Raw genomic sequence first — 20,721 nt, 5'->3', positions numbered from 1 at the left:
TTGAGAAATGTAGCTCCGTTAAATGCTGACCTGGAAATACTCACCCTCACTTGGCTTCCGTGAACCTTTCTGTTGAGTTTTCCTGTACCATAGACATACATATGTGTTCATTAGTTAACTCTTGGAGTGTAGTCACTGAAATGTGTGGGGTTTATGTTTGAAGAGGTTTGACTACTTGCGGTATCTTAAAAAATGTACCCAATGAATTTTTGGTTATAAAGTCAGTATTTTCAGTTAACATTACAGTATCTAAAAGATTTCCATAGTCATTCAGAAGATGCTTTGTTTTATAAAATAATTTAAACATAAACCCTTCTCAGTGAATTCCTTGATATATGCTTTAAATATTATATTCATTGAAAGATTCTAGATGGAAATAAAGTTTGCTTTTAGTGACAATTAGATGTCATTTGTACCAGCATATTTACAAGGCGTTCTGGGAAGTTCTGAAAGCCAGCATTACTGACTTAATTCAAATGAGTATCAGAGATTCTCATAATGATCATGAAAGTCATCTGTGAAAGTTATCAAGTTCTGTAGTGGCTGACCTTCCTGATGGATTCATTTGCGTATATGTACATATCTGTGTATCTGGGAATTCTACACGTGGAAGCACATGGCTCCCTATGTATTATATTATTTGTTTTCTGATAAGATTATTTACAAAGAGAAAGAAATAATATATTTTGGAGATTGTCTTTTTAAAATGAAGTGAATATAGAAACTTCCAGAGGGAAGAAAGGCCAGTTCTATTCCCCCCGTAGGTATCTCATGAACTGAGGTATAAATTGTGCATAAGCTTCTTGAACCATCACAGCCGCAGATGAACCAGTGTTGAATAGGAGACTTTCTTCATGATGATGACAAGTCCTTGCTATCCCATCACAGAGCTTGAATCTTTTTAGTATTTACAGTGTAAATACTATGTTCCATGTGTTCCTATGTGAAGCAGTAGGTCGGGAAATGAACCTATTGTAAAATAGGGGTTCCAGCTTACTATAAAAATGAAGATAGCTATCTCCCTGTAACACACGTATGTGCAAATCCAAGAGAAGCTGTTGAAGTAGGAAAAGTTGAACCTTAACAGATTTTATTTTGTAGCTTTGAAATAAACATATACTCAGATGACCTATGTTAATTGTTAGTGAAATACAAAAATAAATATTTCAATATTGACATCGACAAATGAAATTTTGAATGTATTGATAGCACAACATGGCATAGTGAGAAACCTTTAAGATGTGCGTGTTGGACATGTCTTACATATCATATGTCTCAGTCATAAGTCATTCTCTTAGAATCCTTTCGTTGTTTCAAGAGTTATTTTGTCCTAAGTATGGGCTGCGTATTCTGTATATAGCAGTTGATGATTTTTTCCCTCAGCTTTATTGTAGCAGATACAGATTGTCTGCTGTTAGTGATTTACTCTTTTTAGCTATCTCTGTTCTCCTTGCTAATTGCTTTCTTCTTTATCTCAATCACTATTCAAGATTAGCTTATTTTGCTCTCTACCTTTGTATAATGAAATGAATGTTTAAAATTCAGTTATTGATATTTCTGGTTGTGAAATTTTTAATTTTTTATCTTAAAATATTTTTAAAGAAAAATGAAGATTAGTAAGGAAGACATACTAAACATGATTCTTTTCTATGTGTGCTAATAATTTTTTCTTGTTATTAAACTGAAAAATGAAAAGTATATAACATGCTAAGGGCATGATGAATATTAGTTTCTCACCAAGCACTGTTCTTCCCACAGAATACTAAGGGAATATTACCTATCCAGTCCATAAGAGTAAAGCAAATAGGAAAAAACTGTAGTATATTTTCTGATTAACCTACCAATAATCATCATTGTAGGCACATGAAAATTTAACAGTTTTTGAATATTAGCATGCAAACTCAAAGTCTGATAATGGACCAAGTAATTTTTTTTAATTTTATCTGTTTTACTTTATAGATGAAAAGAAAGTTGGACCATGGTTCTGAGGTCCGTTCCTTTTCTTTGGGAAAGAAACCATGCAAAGTCTCAGATTATACCAGGTAACGTTGAACAGCGGGGAGTAGGCGGGCATGCCATCTGAAAACATTGCTTTGCATTTGTTTTTGAAGAATAACAGTGCTACTGTATTCAGTGTTGTTGGTTGTTCTAATGTGTTTTGATGTTATAGAAATGGGGAAGGGCATCAGTCTAAACCCAAGCAGAAGGGCTGGCACTGCCCATGTTGGACTTTCTTCCTAGTACTCTGATAGGAGGGAGACACATGCTGAAGTTCTTTAAACAAGATTTCAAAGTCTCAATTTTAGGGACTTCTAAACAGTAAACCCTGAGATCTGAATGTGAGAAAATGTCTCTAGTTACTATAGCAACTGCTGTTTTAGGGTAGATACTTTCATATACCAAATCGAAGATAAATTTATTAGCAGTGAAGTAAATCTCCCAGTTACTAACTAAATCTTACATTCATGGAATGAATGTGTTAGAAATCCCCATTTATTGGCGCGATGGGTTTTATGTTTTAACACATACATTTCTACACTTGTAGAATAGTTTCCATAACAACTAAGTACAATTGTAGTCTTGTTCCCTGCTTCACTCCATCATTTTTGGATTTTCCGTCAGTATAAAACTTTGCCCACTCTCACGCTAATTAGGCTAATATCTCATTTCCCAGCCAATTAAAAATGGCTTTGGATGTCACTTGAAATGCTGTATTTTAACATTTAAATGACAAAAGTATCTAAGAACGCTGTGGTCCCCTCCCCCACTCTTGAATAATTGTCACTTTAATTGAATAACTGGTCAGAGTGAACAGTAGAAATTCTAAGGACATTATGGTTAGGATCTTTTTTTTCTTAAAGCATTTTGATTTAGTTATTTTTATTCTATGAAACAGAATAAAATTGCCATTGCCTCTATACAAGGTTTTCTAAAACATCATTACAGATTGTCACCTTCCCCCCAACACAACATACAGTTTGTTTTCATTTCATTCGATTGTGGAAATTTATTTAATATTCCTGTGTACTATTAAGGAATCATACTGCTTAGAATAATTTTAGGTACAGAAAACTTTGGCGAGGTGATGTCAAGGAGATGAAGAAGCTTCGTTCTCCGTTCAGCCCTACTCCCCTCCTCTCTGCTGTCTGACAGTTTCACTGTTGGGCGCTTCCACCAGAGGGTGTGGAGGGATAGAGAGACAACTAAAATGTTTCTTTCATTTTGGTTTTCCTTCCAACCTTGATAATATATTTCTCAGATGAGAAAGTTGAGTTTGATGTCAAATTAATTGTAAATGTAATTTTTTTAATGCACAAATTTCAGTCAGTCCACATTATTTTGGATTTCTGTTAAAGACAATACCATAACAAAAGTATTAAATGATCAATTGTTTTAGAATGGAATTTTTGGTACAGAACACATTCTCATAAAATTTTAGTTGCTTGTTTTGATATCGAGATAGCAGCAGCCTTTTAACAAGGAATCGTACTAAAGCAGAATTAGAGCCAATACATATTTATTTCCATGTCTTTGAAACAATTTTGTCAGTTACTAACATATATGTTTGATATTCAGTAATGATTTTGACAGGTTTTTGACAGGTAGTAAGATGAAACTCATTTTGTATTCTCCTGCCTCCTTAGGCGATTTTAACTATTAACACAGCTTGTTTTATTTTGGAGAAAAGGAAACTGAATTTGCTTTTGAATTTGAGCGAAGGAAAGATTGATTTATTTGTTGAATATTAGAGATTGTCATAAATGAATAAAAGATTCAAAGGATGCAAGCATAAAGATTTTTCTATAAAATAGCAATTTGGATATCATTTAAAAAATTAAGACTTGCTTCATTAGCAGTTTGTCGGAGGTTGAAAATCAGTTGTTATGGTACAGTTTACATGTACTCATTGTGTTTCTTTTTTAATCCTTTTTTTTTTGGTTTTTGGTTTTTTGTTTGTTTGTTTGTTTGTTTTTGTTTTGTTTGTTTTTTTGAAACAAATTCACTGTAACCCAGCCTGGCCTAGAATTCACTATGCAGCTTGCCTCAAACTTGGAATAATCTTTCTATCTCCTCCTCAGGTGCTCTGATAACAGATGTGAGCTGACTGCTCTTTGGATTTAAAACACTTTATTATCATAGTTCAGTGAGCTGAGTATTCTTCCACAGATATAATTTTGTTGAATGTTAATACCACCTGTAAGGCAGAAATGCTTGCATTACCTGGCTTGAGGTGCTTGAGCCAGCTTAGAGGAGCCACCAGTGTGTGTGTGTGTGTGTGTGTGTGTGTGTGTGTGTGTGTGTGTGTGTGTTCTTCCTGCTCTTAGGTAGCAGGGATACAGTCTTAGGGCTAGTGCAGAAGCACCATACTTGATTCTGAGTTTTTCTCTTTATTGTTTTTCATTATTTTAGAGTTAAATTATTGGATAAGAATGTTTCAGTTACCTCTTCTAATTTTGTCTAAAAGTTCTCTACACTTTTTTTTTGAAAAACTATGCCTCATGAAGGCTATTACCAGACACCTAGGCTCAGCTTAATAAATGACAAAATTAGCAGTGGATAAAATATCATAATTTTAATGCATCTGGGGGAAGCTTAAGGACTTATGTATAAGCAGTGAAATCCAAAATATTTTTATCTCTGAAATATTGATAACATTAATACTTTCATACTTATTTTTACAAAGAAAATCTAAACTTAAACTGGGTGCTTGAAGACCAGTCATGGAAGTAGGAGCTGTATGTTCTTAGGCCATGTTTGTTTGCTTGCATGCTTAGTCATGTGCTCACTTATGGTTAGGGCTGGACCTGGCCTGTGTCTACTCAGCCTGTTCATTATTACTAATTGCACCTGGAGCCCTAAGCAAATACACTAGCAACTTAGAAGTTTGTCATAGAGCCTTCATTTGGTTGCCAGTAGCATCGATGGGATGATGATAGGGAAGGAACTTCAGTGATTGATGATGATGATGATGATGATGATGATAAGAGGAAGAGGAAGAAGGAGAAGAGAAAGAGGAAGAAGAGGAGGAGGGAGAGGAGGAGCCAAATGTGGTGGCACAGGCCTATATTTCCAACATTGAAGAGTTTGAAGTAGGAGGATTATGAGTTTAAAGCTAGCCCGGGTGACATAGTAAATTTGATGCTAGCCTTGACTACATCGTAAGACCATCTGCAGAGCAGGAGAAAAAGAAGAATAGCTAACTTGGCTTTGTGTGTTCCTGCCCTCTGAGGGTAGCCACCAAAAGAGATTGCTATGCTGATGTTTGAAGAACACCAGATCGTTATTCCAACTAAATTAGAGTTCATAGTTTTTAATTAAGACCTTTCTTTGCTTCCACTCTTATACCTAGGGTCAGCTTAATAAAAATTAAAATTAATTAAAACTAGCAATGGATAAAATATTGTAAATAATTTAAAATGCATCTGGGGCAATCTTAAGGACTTATGTGTAAGTGGGAAATCCAAAAATATTTTTATCTCTGAAATATTGGTAACATTAATACTTTCATACTTTTTATTTTATTTTTTATTTTTAGTACCACTGGGCTTGTACCATGTTCAGCAACACCAACAACTTTTGGGGACCTGAGAGCAGCCAATGGGCAAGGGCAGCAACGACGGAGGATTACATCTGTCCAGCCACCCACAGGCCTCCAAGAGTGGCTGAAAATGTTTCAGGTGACTATGTGAACACACTGTTGAAATGCTTCACTCAGTTGCTTGGGGACAGGGTGGGAATACAGAAATATTTGGCCACTAACAAAAAAAGGAGTGTATCTGATGCTGTGAGTGTTGGAAACATTGGACTAAGTGAAAGAAGCCAGATGTAAGAGGAAACATTTATTAATAAAAAGAGATAAAAAGTAGGTTAGTGGTTGCCAGGTAGGAAGCGGAGAGGCCTGGAGCTCTGCTAAGAGATGTAGGGTTTCTTTTCGGGAGGGTGATAGACGTGTTCTAGAGCTGGGTAGGGTTGTAGTCATCGAGAGAGACAGGCATCCTGGGAATCCCCTAAGTGTAAACTTAAATAGCACTCCTGTTATATGATATACATCTTCTAAAAGGAAAGTACAGTACATATTTTGTGTAAGTGTATATTTACATGTCTTTATTGCTTTTTTAAATAAGGCCTTTATTTTCTTGTTTGTGTTTGGGCTTTTGTGTTGTTGAATGTATTCTTGTTTTCTGAACACATTTCTTGTATATTAGGAAGGTGAGGTTAATTTAAGAAGTCCATCAGTGAGTCACTGGCATTGGTAATTTAGCATCCACTGCTTCCCTGGTAGAGGTGACTTAGTGGTTTCTTTCATTGCCTTGCTTGCAGATGCCTTGTGTTTGTTCAACTTCTAACCACTGTCTTTTCTAGGATTTAAGCTCTTTGAACATGTACTGGGGAGATTGCCTTGAATACTGTGGATTTTTATCATTTAAGTTAGTTTGATTGTCTTATCTCTTCTTACTGTGAATGATAGACTAAATCAAGAGCATACCAATACAGCTGTCATAGATGAAATACTCAACAGATTTTCCAGACAATAATTAATACAAATATGAACATGCTTGATGCTACCCACTACATTAATGTAAAATGAATACCTATAATATAAAATTTTACTACCTCTGGCTGCTTGAATTGTTGGGTTCGTAATGCACACATAAGGAAATTACAAATGTAAAAGATGTGTCAGCTCTGTCATTTCAAATATTTAAGAAGTCCTGTTGTATAAATCCTAATATTTTAATATTTTAAATACTTAGATGCTGTGTGTGTGTGTGTGCGCGCGCGTGTGTGTGTATGTGTATATGTGTGTGTGTATGTATGTGTGTATGTGTGTGTGTGTATTTACTTTTGTCTATTTTTTTTACTTGAAGTGGTGTGCTTTTAGATGAATTTTAAGATTGTTTTGTGGGACAGGCCAGATAGGTGTGGAGCTCTGGTTCTCAGTAGGGTTTGTTTTTTTCCCCCTAAATAATAGGGGAGTGGTTGGATCCTTTTGATGTTTAGTATGTAAAAGCATTATGAAGGATAGCCTCCAAAAACAAATAATTATCCAATCCAAAATATCATAGTGCTAAGTTTAAGAGTCTTGGGATTAAACAAATGGAAGCTACATTTTACTTAAGAAAATGTTGTGAACACTACAATCACAAAGAATGTTTTTAATGTTTATAGATGTATTGATTAAACTCACCTTTCCCATAAAGATTACTACTCCCCCATTTTTTAACTCAAATTTATGACATTGATTTCATACATATGCCCCGCGAATTCTCAACTTTTTATTGTGTCCAGTCCTTTAGAAATAAATGAAGCCTAAAATAAAAATCTAGACTCTGTTTAAAAGAATATTTAAAATATTAATATCTCATTAAGCCAGGGAAACGGTAGGAATGACAGTGTGTTCTCCCCCATGCACGTGAGTATGTAGACAAGCCAACACCCAGAGTCCAGTGCTGGTGTCTTAACTGGGTACTGAAACCAAATGGAATCTCTAGTGCCCATCTAGACAGCCCTCAAAACTGACTGGAAAAGAAGCTTGTTGGCAGACTATTCCAAATAAGGGTTTTGTGTATGGTTAGGCCCATTTTCCCACAGCATTTTAATGTACCAAAATATTTTTTGTAAGCCATTTATGATGTTCATTAAGAGAACTTGTTCTAATATTGATCTGCAGTGGGGGTATCAATGCTTTCTTTTCATGAGGCCATTTTAGAGAGCCCTTTATATAGTGCTTGTTTAATAAAATTTCCAAATGTTATACAGCTCAGTTTTAGAAGTGTTAACTGTAAAAGTAAAATCAGAACACCCAACTGTAAGTCTGTAAACCCATTTGGTCCTGTAAAAATCATATGAGTAGTTACAGGTGAGAGAGCCCATTCTTTTATTTATTCACTTTACATCCCAATCGCTGCCCCCACCACCAGTCTCTCCCTACCTCCCTCTCCTTTTCCTCTGAGAAAATGGAGCTCCTCCCTCTGCCCCCACCCCTAGCACATCAAGTCTCTGCAGGGCTAAGTGCTTCTTCTCCCACTGAGGCCAGACAAGTTAGCTGAGTTGGGAACAGATTCCACAGGCAGGCAACAGCTTTAGGGGTTAAGGATTGAGGGTCTTGATGGGGATAGGAACCTTGGGGTTCTCAGAGACTGAACCACCAACCAAAGAGCATACAGGGTCTGGACCTACACCTCCACCACACACATAGCATAAGTACGGCTTGATCTTCATGTGGGTCCTGAACAACCGGAGAGAGCTCATTATTAGTTCATAGAAATAATGTAGACTTAACCCTGCAAGTAAAAAACGTAATATCCCTGCCCCAAAGACATTCTGTAGCAACTAAAGGCCAGCCTGACAAGGTAGATCTGACCTTACTCTTCTGAGCTCCAAGTCTGTCTCTGACATAACCCAGGACTCAGTTCCATGTCTTAGCTAGGGTTTTATTGCTGTAAAGAGACACCATGACCACGATAAAGGAAAACTTCTATTGGGACTGGCTTATAGTTTCAGAGGTTTAGTTCATCATCATCATGGTAGGAAACATGATAGTATGCAGGCAGACATGGTGCTGGAGAGGGAGCTGAGAGTTCTCCATCTTGATCTCCAGCCAGCAGAAGGAAACTATATGCCACACTGGGCATAGCTTGAATAGATAAAACTTCAAAGCCCAAAGTGACACACTTCCTTCCAGCAGGCCACGTCTCCTAATAGTGCCACTCACAGCCAAGCATTCAAACACATGAGTCTGTAGGAGCCATTTTCCACATTGTTGTACTGGCTGGTTTTGTTTCAACTTGACATAAACTAGTGTCATCAGAGCAGAAAGGAGCCCCAGTTAAGGAAATGCTTCAGTGAATCCAGTTCTAAGATATTTTTTCTATTAGTGATCAGTGAGGGAGGGCCCAACCTGTTGTGGATGGTGCCATCCCTGTGCAAGTAGTCCTGGGTTCTATAAGAAAGCAGGCTGAGCAAGTCAGTAAGTGGCACCCCTCCATGTCCTCTGTCAGCTCCCACCTTTAGGATTCTGCTGTTTGGGTTCCTGTCCTGACTTCCTTCAATAATGAACAATATGAAGGTGTACATATTGAAGGTGAATTGAACAATATGAAGGTGAATAAAACCCTTCCCTCCCCAACTTGCTTTTTGGTCATACTGGTTTGTCACAGCAATAGAAACTAAGACAACTCTGGCTTTTTGTTGTTGTTTTGGTTTTGTTTTCTTTTGTTTCAAGGCTGGTACCAAAATAACTAGAACTCAATCACTTGCCTAGAGGCTTATGATGCTTCAGTGCCAATCTTATAGACAGCCACAGCTTCACAGCAAAGTAGGGTGATGTGAGCTGACCTATGAGGGATAATTAGACTGTCAGTGTTTCTACAGATCTGTGGTTGGGGCATTTAATGATGACGTCCCTGTTGTGTCACAAGCACAGTGGGAGCCCTTGTCCTCTTCCTGCTCCTCTTCCTACTGCTCCTAAGGCAGTGCTACAGCTTATCTGTCCTGACAAAGTACTCCATGTGCAAATTGAATAAGAACAAACGACACACCACTGTAGATAACAGCCTCTTAATGAAAAACAGAAATGTAAAACCAAAGACAAAAGCAAAAAAAACAAACTTTGCACTGTTTAAATTGATTCAACTTTTCAATGGCCAAAGTTTCTTTTTTTCTAAACCCAGAGGGACAAGGTTTGTTTGATTATTTATGTAATTTGGGAATTAGCATATGGTTTTTCACTTTAAAATTTGAGAATAGTAAAGACACTAACAGAATTGACCTTTTATGATTCAAAGGCATCGTAGAAGGGAAACATACTAACTAGATGAAAAGCTCTTACTTCAAATTTTGGATTTTTCTCTTAACTAGTGGGCAGCTTTATTATGAGACCACTCTTCCCTTTGTTTGCATATTGCTTAAAACAGATATTACACTGAAAAGTATCCAAAGGGGAAAGTATGTACATGTGTGTACAACTCTACATGGAAGTACAACAGAGTCGGTAAATGTCAGTCTCCTCCAGTGGTCCAGACACAGCTTGTAGAAGGGCCTGTCAGTACGAGCTTCACATAGGATTCTGAGGGACAAAGGTGAAATGTGGGCAAAGAGCTTTAGCATTATACAAGTGTCCTTGCACTTTATCAATGCAGATTTGCATTCCAACTGTGTGTTTTGGAAAGGTCTGTTAGACTTAAAACAACAGTGAACTAGAAAAAATACGTCTGTTTTGATATTTATAATGAATAAAATCTATATGGAAAGATTTATCAAGTTCCATGCTAAGTCAAATTACATATGTCTTCTGACTTGTTTTTCTTAAGTCTCGTTGGTAACAGAAGATTAAAACCTATAAGAAAGGTGACAAAACAAGATGAGTTTTTTGTTTTTTTGAAATTATACTTGTTACAGCATGATTAAGGAAGCTTACTAAACCTTGTGTGATGAAGTTGAAGAAATTTATGTACTTACTCAGGGAAGACTAGAGGAAAGTTCTTTATTTAATATAGTCCAGAACCTTACATCAAAATAAAAACAGATTGAGCCTTGGGATCTTTAGAAAGTAATACCTAGATCTCGTTTTCTGAGTTGGATTGTGAAGCTGTTTGAACTAACAAGAACTGCCCACAGGAGAGGCTGAGAACTGTTCAAATAGAAATGGGTGAACTGGGTGTGGTGGCTCAAGCCTGTGATCTCCATTGCAAGACTGTGTTTCAAAACAGCAGTCAGGTAGACCGTCTGCCCTGCTTAGGTTCTAAAGAAGTGAGTTTTCTATGTGAGTTCAGGCTCAGTGCTGCCCAAGATCTTAAAACCTTGTGCCTGATTGGAATAGTAAGCACACCTATCAGTGTTCCCTCATGCTGATTCATGAATCACCTGCATCAACATTGAATGAATTGCTTGTATAAAAAAAAATAATCAGCCGGGCATATTGATGCACACCTTTAATCCCAGCACTCCAGAGGTTGAGGCAGGCAGATTTCTGTGAATTGGAGGCCAGCCTTGTCTACAAAGTGAATTCCAGGACAGCCAGAGAGCTACACAGAAAAACACTCTATTTTTTTTTTGGAAGAGGGAGGGTCTCCTTCAAGTAAGTTGTGGTATCCTGCCAGTTTTGGGAATCACTGTGCCAGACCAAGTCTCTTATGGAGGCTTAAGGCTGTAAGTAGAAGAGGGACTCTGCCTGGGAAGTAGAATAGAAGAACAAAGATAGGAAGCTTGAGACCATTCGGAGATCTGAACATCATAATCTAGAAGAAATGCTGGTAGCTCAGCTGCTACAATAACAACTAAGTCTTAGATATATTTTGAACTTCTTGGATTTATTTGTCTCTGAGCCTCCTGCATCTACATTCTGCTTTCAAATGCTTAATTAAAATTGCAGTTTTGTTGAGTCAGCATAGTTGTCCATCTCCGAAAATGGCCTTGGCCATGATATTGTCTACAGATTTCTTGTAATGTGAAAATAACCAACATACTATTAAAAAAAATTCAAATTCTGTGAGGGATATGAGTCAATAAATTGTAATTTTAAATTATTTATACTTTATGGTCAGTGATGAATCAAAATTGACCACATTGTCAAATGGGCAAAATCTGAGGCAATGCCTGTTAGTGCTGTGGGGTCAGACAAACAGTCCAGTGCTTTGACTCCTGTGTGGGGCATTCTATGTGTTACATTTCAAAGCTGTGCGTGTAGATCCTGTCTGAGCAGAGTCCTTGAGGTCAAGTGAATGTTTTAACCGTTGTATGTGCAAGTGAAAGGAGACCACTGACTTACTGGAGCCCTGGTTCCTTACGTTGGCAAAGTGGAGTAGGTCACAGACACAGTTCAGTGCTGACTGGTGTTCCATAGTGCTCACATCACTGCACACCCTAAGGGACAAAATACCTCTTGAGTTATTCTGAGTGCCGCTTCCTGCGAGCCTTAACATAGCTCAGTCTTTGTGTATCTTACAGCTTATGGAGTCCAAGTGCAAGTATTAGAGGAAGGGTCATACCTTGTCTGTTATTCTTTATTCATCTGTGTCCAAAATGGCGGACAGTCCCCAGAGGTGTTATCATCAAAGGCCTGTGTTGATATGCTTTCACTTAACAGTTATGAAGTTACTTAAATGTTTTACGTGGTGATGGCAAAGTTCCAACATTTTAGATTATTCATATGGCCTTAAATTTGTTCCTTTAAAGAGCCATGGTTTTTCTAAGCAGTCATGCTTACTGAGGGAAAATATTAAAAACAAGCAAACAAAAAGAATTTTTTAAAGGAACTCATATTTTTGAAGTATAGTACATGTGTTCTCATTTTTCATAAGTACAGCATTTTTTCTTGGTCTTTGTTTATATTCTAATTTTGCAATATTAACTCAGCTAATCTTTTCTATTGCTTGCTGTTTGTTATCTATAATTTTTATAAAGTAGGACATTTTTTTAAAGTTTGTAGAAGATACTTGTCAGATATGCAGAATAACCAGCTATTAATTTTTTATGTTGCAAATCTCTTAGCTCTTAGATGAAAGCCTTATTCAAGCCGTAAAATTTTATGGCTGTCCACTAAAAAGAATATATAGAGAAAAATGATCTATCAAAATTCCCTATTTATTCAATAATCCAGATGGATATTTCTGGAACAAGATTTTTGTGTCTCCCAGTGTCTTGGTGTTAGATGAATGCATAACTCTTGTAATTAAAAATAAATGCAGACTTTGTTTTTTCTGCTAGTCATGGCTTTTAATGCTTTGTGGGAAAGGTACAGAGTATACCTGTTGAAACTAAAAACTGCAGTCGCTTCAGTGGCTTCTGGAGACAAGGTCCCTGTTCATGGTCTCTTTCATGCCATTCCACTGCTCAAACATGGCCATGCAGGTGCTTGTGGGTCTTGTGTGTGAATTTGTAATTTGTCCGATTCCTCTCTTGTAGAGCTGGAGTGGACCAGAGAAGCTGCTGGCTTTAGATGAGCTCATTGATAGCTGTGAACCAACACAAGTGAAGCATATGATGCAAGTGATAGAGCCCCAGTTCCAGAGAGACTTCATCTCCTTGCTCCCTAAAGAGGTGAGTAAGGCCGTCAGCTGCACGCGCATGGGTGCTGCCGTAGTACATAACCACCGCCTGTAAGCAGTGGCCTGCCCATTATGGTTTGACACTTTGACAAACTGCTATGGCTTTTTGGTACAGTTGTCATATAAAGTGCATTCAGACCAAGGTACTGCTTTCTTCCGCTTGGATCAAGTAAAGGTTCATGTGAGAGTCACTGAGTTTCTTCAAGGATTTTTCCCTAGGTTATCTAAAGGCTGACTTTAGTTATTTGGATATGTTTATTGTTTATAGTGAATGTTTTCAAAATTCTGGATTCGTTAAGCAGCAATACTATTTTTGTTTTTATTTTGTTATTTAATGTCCCCTCAAGACCAGTAATTTTATAATTGTTGTATGTCTCTGGTTATTACATTATGTAATTTTTTAATATATAGAATTTTACCTATATGTCTTTGTGGCATTTCTACTAATCATCCCCCATCAGAAAGAGAAAGAGAGAGGGAGAGATAACATAAAAATTATATTCTTACAGCACTAATCATACAGACATGTGTGGCTTATAGTTTAAATATAATGCATGTATTGACATTAGACTTCATAGCTTAATTTTTATCAATAGAAAGGAATAATGTGATATTAAATAGTATCCTTATGGTCTATATTTTCTCAAATTACTATTCACATATTATAAATATAAAAAAAGATAGCACAGAAAAACTAGCACATCATTCATACAGATGATCCTGAAACCTCAAATTTAAACAGAAAGAATTTTGCCTTCTCTTTTTTTTTAGATAATCACTCTAAATTCCTAGTGGCATTAAATATAGTCCTAGTTGTAACATGGCATTAGATTTGAGAAAAATCAATGAAATGAAGCATAAATGGGGAAAAGCAAAATTGATAAAACATCTTTTTTTCCTGGCAATTTTTCCCCTTTGGAGTACTTTTTAAAAATGACATTGTCCCAGAAGAAAAGTGTTTATTCTTGAGAGCTTTTTCTACTACAGAACTCTTTGAATAAGCTTATGAAAGTGACATGAGATCTCTTTGCTTCCATCAGGGCATAAAATAATAGGGAACATCTTTTGCGAGTGGAGTGAATATTCATCTTGATTATTCTACATGCCTGATACCCTCCTTTAGAATATGTATATGTATAGTTTGTGCATGTGTTCAAGTGGGCGTACATGTGTACATGCAGATGCTCCTGCACACATGTGTCTATGGAGGCCAGAGTTGTATTCCTCAGTTGTTCCATGTTATTTTTTGAGATGTGGTCTGTCACTGAATCTAGAGCTTACCCATTCAGCTAGGGTGGCTGGCTGTCCAGTGAGCAGTGACTATAGCTAGAACTGCTGTGCCTAGCTTTTTACAAGACTGCTGGGATCCAAGCCCTTATCTTCATGATTACACATGAAATGTTATTGACTGAGCCATCACCAAGCCCCAAAATTGGCAAGTGTTTTAGAATTTAAGAAGTAAGCACAGATGATAAAGCCCCAAAAGATTTTCTTGGCTTCCATGTTCTTTTAAAGACTTCTGAAGAAAAAAGAAGTTAGGAAGGAGAGAGCCCTAGCTTAGCATATCAGCTATGGTTTTGTTTCCAGCTACTGGGGTGTTCTTTATTTGGGAATGCTTTGTGTCTATGTAGAAAAATAATGGCATAGACTTAACCCTGTAGGGAAGTACGTTATTTAAAACATTATTACCATATTGACATGAAATGTACTTGTATTGTTTTGATAATTGGTATGAACAATCTCAAGTCTCTTAATTAACAATCTCAGGTCTCTACATTAGGTTATCTAAGAGCTTGAGCACTAGGCTCACAGAGAAACTTGTGATAAGTGCCATTACTCTCATTTTGTAAGAAAATACCAATAAAATCACAGGTCACCCAGAATAAAGCCTCAGATTCCTAATAAGAGATTAATGAGCATTTTCTTTGTCCTTAAAATACTGCTTTTCTTGATTCATTCAGTCCACTGAAATACAGCAATCCTAGCAAGATGCTCATCCTGTGTAGAGTAACCTTTTTTTCTGTGATTTTTTTTTTTTGAAGTGTGAGTATGCCTTCCTTATTTTCTTTTCCATAGTTGGCACTCTATGTACTTTCATTCCTGGAACCCAAAGATCTGCTGCAAGCAGCTCAGACTTGTCGATACTGGAGAATTTTGGCTGAGGATAACCTTCTCTGGAGAGAGAAATGTAAAGAAGAGGGTAAGTTCAGAATCGCAGAGACGATGTGGTTCTACTCTGTAGGAGTAAAGAATTCTGGAAACAAGTTGACAAAATAACTTTTCTGTGCAGTGAGAATAAATGGCTGGCTTGGTGGTGCCTGCCAGAGTGAGTCTGCATCTGTTCACTTCCTTGATCCCAACAGGAAAGGAGGAAACCACAAATCCGCAGCTAAATACCCAGATAATTGAGTATTGTGTCCACTCCTCCCATAAACACTTACTATGCACCTCCTGTGAGCTGAACATTCGTAAGTGCTGGGGAGATGGTACTGTTTCATCATGATCTTCCTGTTGTGGACCTTATATTCTTGAAGTATAGTTTAGTTTGGTTTCAGAGGGAGGGTCTTTTGTTTTGTAAGGAGGTATCTAGAAATGTCATCATTTAGAAAAAAACAGTTGTTTCTGAGGAACAAAAATGCTTGAGGGCAGGGAGGGGGAGTGGTCACACTCTATCCTATAGATTAGGCTCCCTTCGCAGTTATGTGGCCAGGTAGAGAGAGCACTGACTAGTGAGGATTAGTAAAGACTTAAGGGTAGGATCTCAGGTGCTTCTTTCTAAGCCTGGTTCTGCAGTCAATGTCTAGCTGCTACTGGATTAATTGGTAAAATTCTTTTCTCAAGTGTCTTTTTCTGTGTACCAGGATTAATCAACTGCCTTACCTTCTTTCTCAGAATATTTTTCCCCCTTGAGACAGGGTGTCTCTAAACAGACCAGGCTGCCCTTGAACTCATGATGTTCCACCTTCCTCTGCCTCCTGAGTACTGGGATTAAAGGAGTATGCCACCGTGCCTAGCTTCAGAGTCCTTTTTAAATGTCCTCTTAAAAAACTGTATTTCATCAAAATGATTCTGAACAGCTTGGTTTACATAGCAGGTATCAGGGCAGCCCAGACTGTGTTCATTGTACTCATACCACTTGGGGGACAGACAGGGTTGCTGAAAGCTAGAGGCCATCTTGGTCTGCATAGTAAGCCATTTTATTGAGTATGATGCAGTGATATTCTCCCCATTCTTCCATTCCTGTTGCCTACATGCTTTATAAGTTTACTGTTGTAGAAAACTGTGATAAGTAAAATTATAGAGCATTTGCCCTTTTGAAATTTCCTTATTCACTCAGCAAAATGCCTTCAAGGTTCACATCACAGCATGTATCCACGTGCCCTCTGTTAAGGCGAGCAGCATTCGTGTGTGCACTGCTGCCCTTGGTGTTCCATCTGTTGAAGGACACCTGGACTGCTGCATGCTTTCCACTGTGAGCATGGGTGTGTAGATAACTGTTCATATCTCTGCTTTGCTTCCTTTTGCATATACAAGCAGAATTGAAAGTCCCGAATCCTGCACTATGTTTGCATTTTTAGGAGTCACTGTACTAATTTCCACAGCAGTTCATACACATTCCCTACTTTGTATGTCCATACCAGCACCTCTCCTGTCACTGTGAGAGAGAAGGGGGTAGTGAGACCAAACCACTATACCAAATGTAGGCTCACTGCTACACAGAACAGTATTGGGGTAGTGAGGGCAGACCTGGTGCCAGAATTGAAGAGTCTGTTTCACTGGGGTTAAGCAGAGAAAGCAAGACCTTTATAAAAGATGTGTAATTTGTATTAGTGGTAAAAGGAATTATTCTCTTGAACTCTTTGATACTTTAGGGATTGATGAACCATTGCACATCAAAAGAAGAAAAATAATAAAACCAGGTTTCATACACAGCCCATGGAAGAGTGCGTACATCAGACAGCACAGAATTGATACCAACTGGAGACGAGGAGAACTCAAATCTCCTAAGGTAACAGACTCTTGACGTGCTAACGAACCTTTCATCAGTAACAGTGCCTGTTCTCTTCACTTGTCGGCTGCAGGGGAACTCAGCACCTACCTTCTATGGAAAGAAAGCGGCTGTATTTCAAAATTAACTCAAAGTGCAATTAGCAGTGTTCTTTTATTTTTCATTTTTTTAATCTGATAATTTTATTGGAATCAAAGATGAGTTGACTCAGGCATGATGTCTCATGCTTGTAGTCCCTGTATTCAAGAGGCCAAGGCAGGAGGATTACTGTGAGTTAAGGCTAACCTGGGCAATATACTGAGTTCTAGGCAAACCTGAAGCCTTGTCTCAAAAATGTTTCTCCCAGAAAAGGTGAGTTGGGATGAACTAAATTTCTACTAGACCACTCTGCCAGATACTGTGCTACTATGATTCTCACTACAAGTTTGCAGCCCTCGTGAGCCAAATGGATTTTTATGTGTTTGTTTTTTTTGTTTGTTTTTAATGATTTGAAGCAGAAGTCTCATTTTCTGTCTTAGAATATTATTTCAGATGTATAAATGGTAGAAATACTAAATATATACTTTAATAACAAAAAATTAGCCAGTTTTGGGAGGCATTGTTTTATATGCCATCATGTCCTGGGGATATTTTTCAGGCTGAAAAAAAAACCAAAAAATATTATTTCCTATTCCTCTGTTTCTCTGTGCTTTATTTTTCTTCCTTTTTCAGTGCTAAAAGTTGTATCTTATCTAAACCCCACTTTTTCTCCTTCTCCTCCTCATCTTCCTCCTCCCTTTTCCTCTTCTTCCTCTTTTTCCTCCTTTTCTTATTCTTTACTGTTAAGCTGAGTTTGGCTCAGCTATCCAGGCTGTCCTGTTGCTCACCTTGGTATCCCAGGCAGGCCTTAACCGTTAACTGTGATCCTCTTGTCCTCCTTGAGAGCCACAGTCAGGAGCTGCCTGGTTTTCTTCTGTTTTTTGTCAACAGTATTTACAGATTAGACACTTGTGTTGGAACCATCTTTATGACGTTTTGGCTTAGTAAAATGTTAATAGCAGACAACAGAATATGGAAATCATATATCATATGTTTAATTTATCATCCAGGAAAAAGAAGTGTTGTGTCTTTTAAATAAATTTCATTCAAAAATAGGTTATAGATTACTGTTCTGACACATGGCTCATTCTTGTTTTCACTGGGGTTTGTGTATGTGTGATACATGCACATGTGTGTGTACATGCACATATAGGCCAGAAGAGGCGATCGGTTTTCATTCTCTGTCTGACTTTTTTTGGGATAGATTCTCTCACTGATCCTGGAGCTAGACTGGCAATTATAAGCTCCGGCAACTCTCCTGTCTCCATGCCCCTCAGTGTCAGGATTATTATGCAACCACACCCAGTTTTTATGTGAATTCTAGGGATTTGGCCCCAGGTCCTGTATATCTGAGCCATCTCTGCAGTACTTAACTGTATTTTAAAGAATGTGATGTAGTACCATCCATGGGATATGTATGTTTTTCTTATAGGTGCTGAAAGGGCATGATGATCATGTGATCACGTGCCTACAGTTTTGTGGTAACCGCATAGTTAGTGGTTCTGATGACAACACTTTAAAAGTTTGGTCAGCAGTCACGGGCAAGGTAAGTCCACTTCTTTCCATTCCTCAGGGAGTCACCATTTTGTGTGTGCAGTCACAGTAAAAGGGGTGTTGTGATCCCAACTATTTTAATAACAAATATCAGGCCTCCATTAGAAACACGTACCTTCTTATGGTTATGAATGCCGCCTTGGCATGCTGGGAGCAGTAGTGTTTTCTTCATTTAAATAGCTTGCTGTCTTTGTCACTTAGGTGGTCTAAGATACCTGAGGTGCACAACCCCATTTCTTTACCTCAGTACCTTTCACCTTGCACATGTGAGCTAGAATCACTGCTTCCTAATGCCTTCCAAAACATGACTGAGAGATTTGTAATTTTCCTTATAAACTGTTTTGTTGCTGAGCTTTCTATAATTTAGAAATCAAGTAAATCCTGTTAAAGTTATCTCCAACATTAATGAAGCAGGGTGGAGGAGTCAATCAGTTCACGCAGTGGCTGTACCTCATGTACCATATACCATTCCTTAACGAGTCTTTAGTGAATATTGACTTTATCTGTCCAAAAGAGAACATTTTCATGAATTAAGTAATTGATCATTTAAAAAATAACGGAAGAAAGTATGTGAAAAGCTTATGTTTTTTTTAAAATATTTTTTGCTATGTTGTTCTTTGGACAAGAATTTTACAAATACTCAACTCAGATGTTAAGATGTTCAAAGCAGCTACATGTTTCCAGGGTGTAATATTAGTTTCGGGTTTATCTCAGGGTTTCAGCGGCTGTCTTTACATGTCTAGAAGTAGCATAGGCAGTCCTAACTACTGCCTTCAGGCAGACGGGGTGAGCTGTGGTATGTGGCCACACCCTGCATTCTTGCCTTGGTTCTCTTCTGTGGGAGACACCCTCTGCAGCTTGAGCACTGTTTAACCCTGCGGCCAGGCCAGACTAGAGCTGTTGAACTTGCTTGCATTATATTTGCTTTCTGGCATGTCTTATGCTTTGTATCATATGATTCTTTTTAAATTTTACTTCATTTTATTATATGCATAAGTGTTTACTTATGTGTATACCTGTGCACCACATGCTTGCCAGGTGCCTCTGAGACCAGAACTGAGTGTCAGATCCCTGAGCACTAGAGTTACAGGTGCTTGTGAAGTATCATGTGGATGCTGGAAATCCAACCCAGGTCCATGAAAGAGCAGCCAGTGCTCTAAACCACTGAGCCATCTCTCCAGCCCTCTCATATGAATCTTATGTTTTATACCATGTTTCCTTTCTCCATACTTGTTCCTCAGTCATGTATCCCTGTATAAGCATATTCTGATGGTGTCATTGTAGCATTAATATGCAAAAAATACTTTACTAGTGCTGAAATAAAGTTGAATAAGTAAAATTTATTCCAGATTTTAATGAGATGTTTAGTGTAGTTTTTGACTTGCTTGCATTTCTACCTAAAATTAATCATCTGAAGTGTTTTTCCAGTGTCTGAGGACGTTAGTGGGACATACAGGTGGAGTGTGGTCATCACAGATGAGAGATAATATTATCATCAGTGGATCGACTGACCGGACTCTCAAAGTGTGGAATGCTGAGACTGGAGAGTGTATACACACTTTATATGGGCACACTTCCACTGTACGGTGTATGCATCTCCATGAAAAAAGGTAAAGGACATACCATTAGGATTGGGGCTCACACTACTGTTCCTTGTGAACTTGGATTCATAGAGTGCTAATGGGCTCTTCAAGTGGACACTAAGGATAGAGTGTAGGCGGTCCTAAATTAAGACAGGATATATTAGCTTAAAGTGGAGGATAATCCTTAAATTTCCTTCTTCATTTGATGTATGGTTAGTTTTCTTCAAACTCTACTCTCTAATCTGTTTTGATGTTTTGATGATTCATCATCTTTAAACAAAAATCATTTTCTTTCTTGATTTTCATATTTATGCTGTGCAAGAACAACAAAGTCAGTTGCTGGGACTTGTAGCCTGAGTCCTTGAGTGGCACACCCACTTTGCCCCCATTCCATCACATGCCTGCATGAGGCAGGCTGCAGTCCACTGCCTTAGCTTACTCACAGTGC

At 37.8% G+C, this 20,721-nt stretch overlaps 1 protein-coding gene across 3 annotated transcripts in view; it reads left to right on the top strand.

Annotated features, from left to right (window-relative positions):
• Fbxw7 (F-box and WD repeat domain containing 7) overlaps positions 1 to 20,721 on the top strand; it is a 160,308-nt gene that overhangs the window by 133,545 nt on the left and 6,042 nt on the right. For all 3 annotated transcript variants that reach the window (XM_028789486.1, XM_028789485.1, XM_028789484.1), the window contains 7 exons: positions 1,960 to 2,042; positions 5,537 to 5,678; positions 12,907 to 13,041; positions 15,126 to 15,249; positions 16,922 to 17,058; positions 18,569 to 18,682; positions 20,119 to 20,300. In XM_028789486.1, the coding sequence (XP_028645319.1) occupies positions 1,960 to 2,042; positions 5,537 to 5,678; positions 12,907 to 13,041; positions 15,126 to 15,249; positions 16,922 to 17,058; positions 18,569 to 18,682; positions 20,119 to 20,300 (917 nt within the window). The remainder of the gene's footprint in view (positions 1 to 1,959; positions 2,043 to 5,536; positions 5,679 to 12,906; positions 13,042 to 15,125; positions 15,250 to 16,921; positions 17,059 to 18,568; positions 18,683 to 20,118; positions 20,301 to 20,721) is intronic.

The sequence above is a fragment of the Grammomys surdaster genome, unplaced genomic scaffold, assembly GCF_004785775.1.
Source record: "Grammomys surdaster isolate TR1022 unplaced genomic scaffold, NIH_TR_1.0 125834, whole genome shotgun sequence".
In the NCBI taxonomy this organism is placed as follows: Eukaryota; Metazoa; Chordata; class Mammalia; order Rodentia; family Muridae; genus Grammomys; species Grammomys surdaster.
Note: the sequence above shows the minus strand (reverse complement) of the source record. Positions and strands in the feature narration are given on the sequence as shown.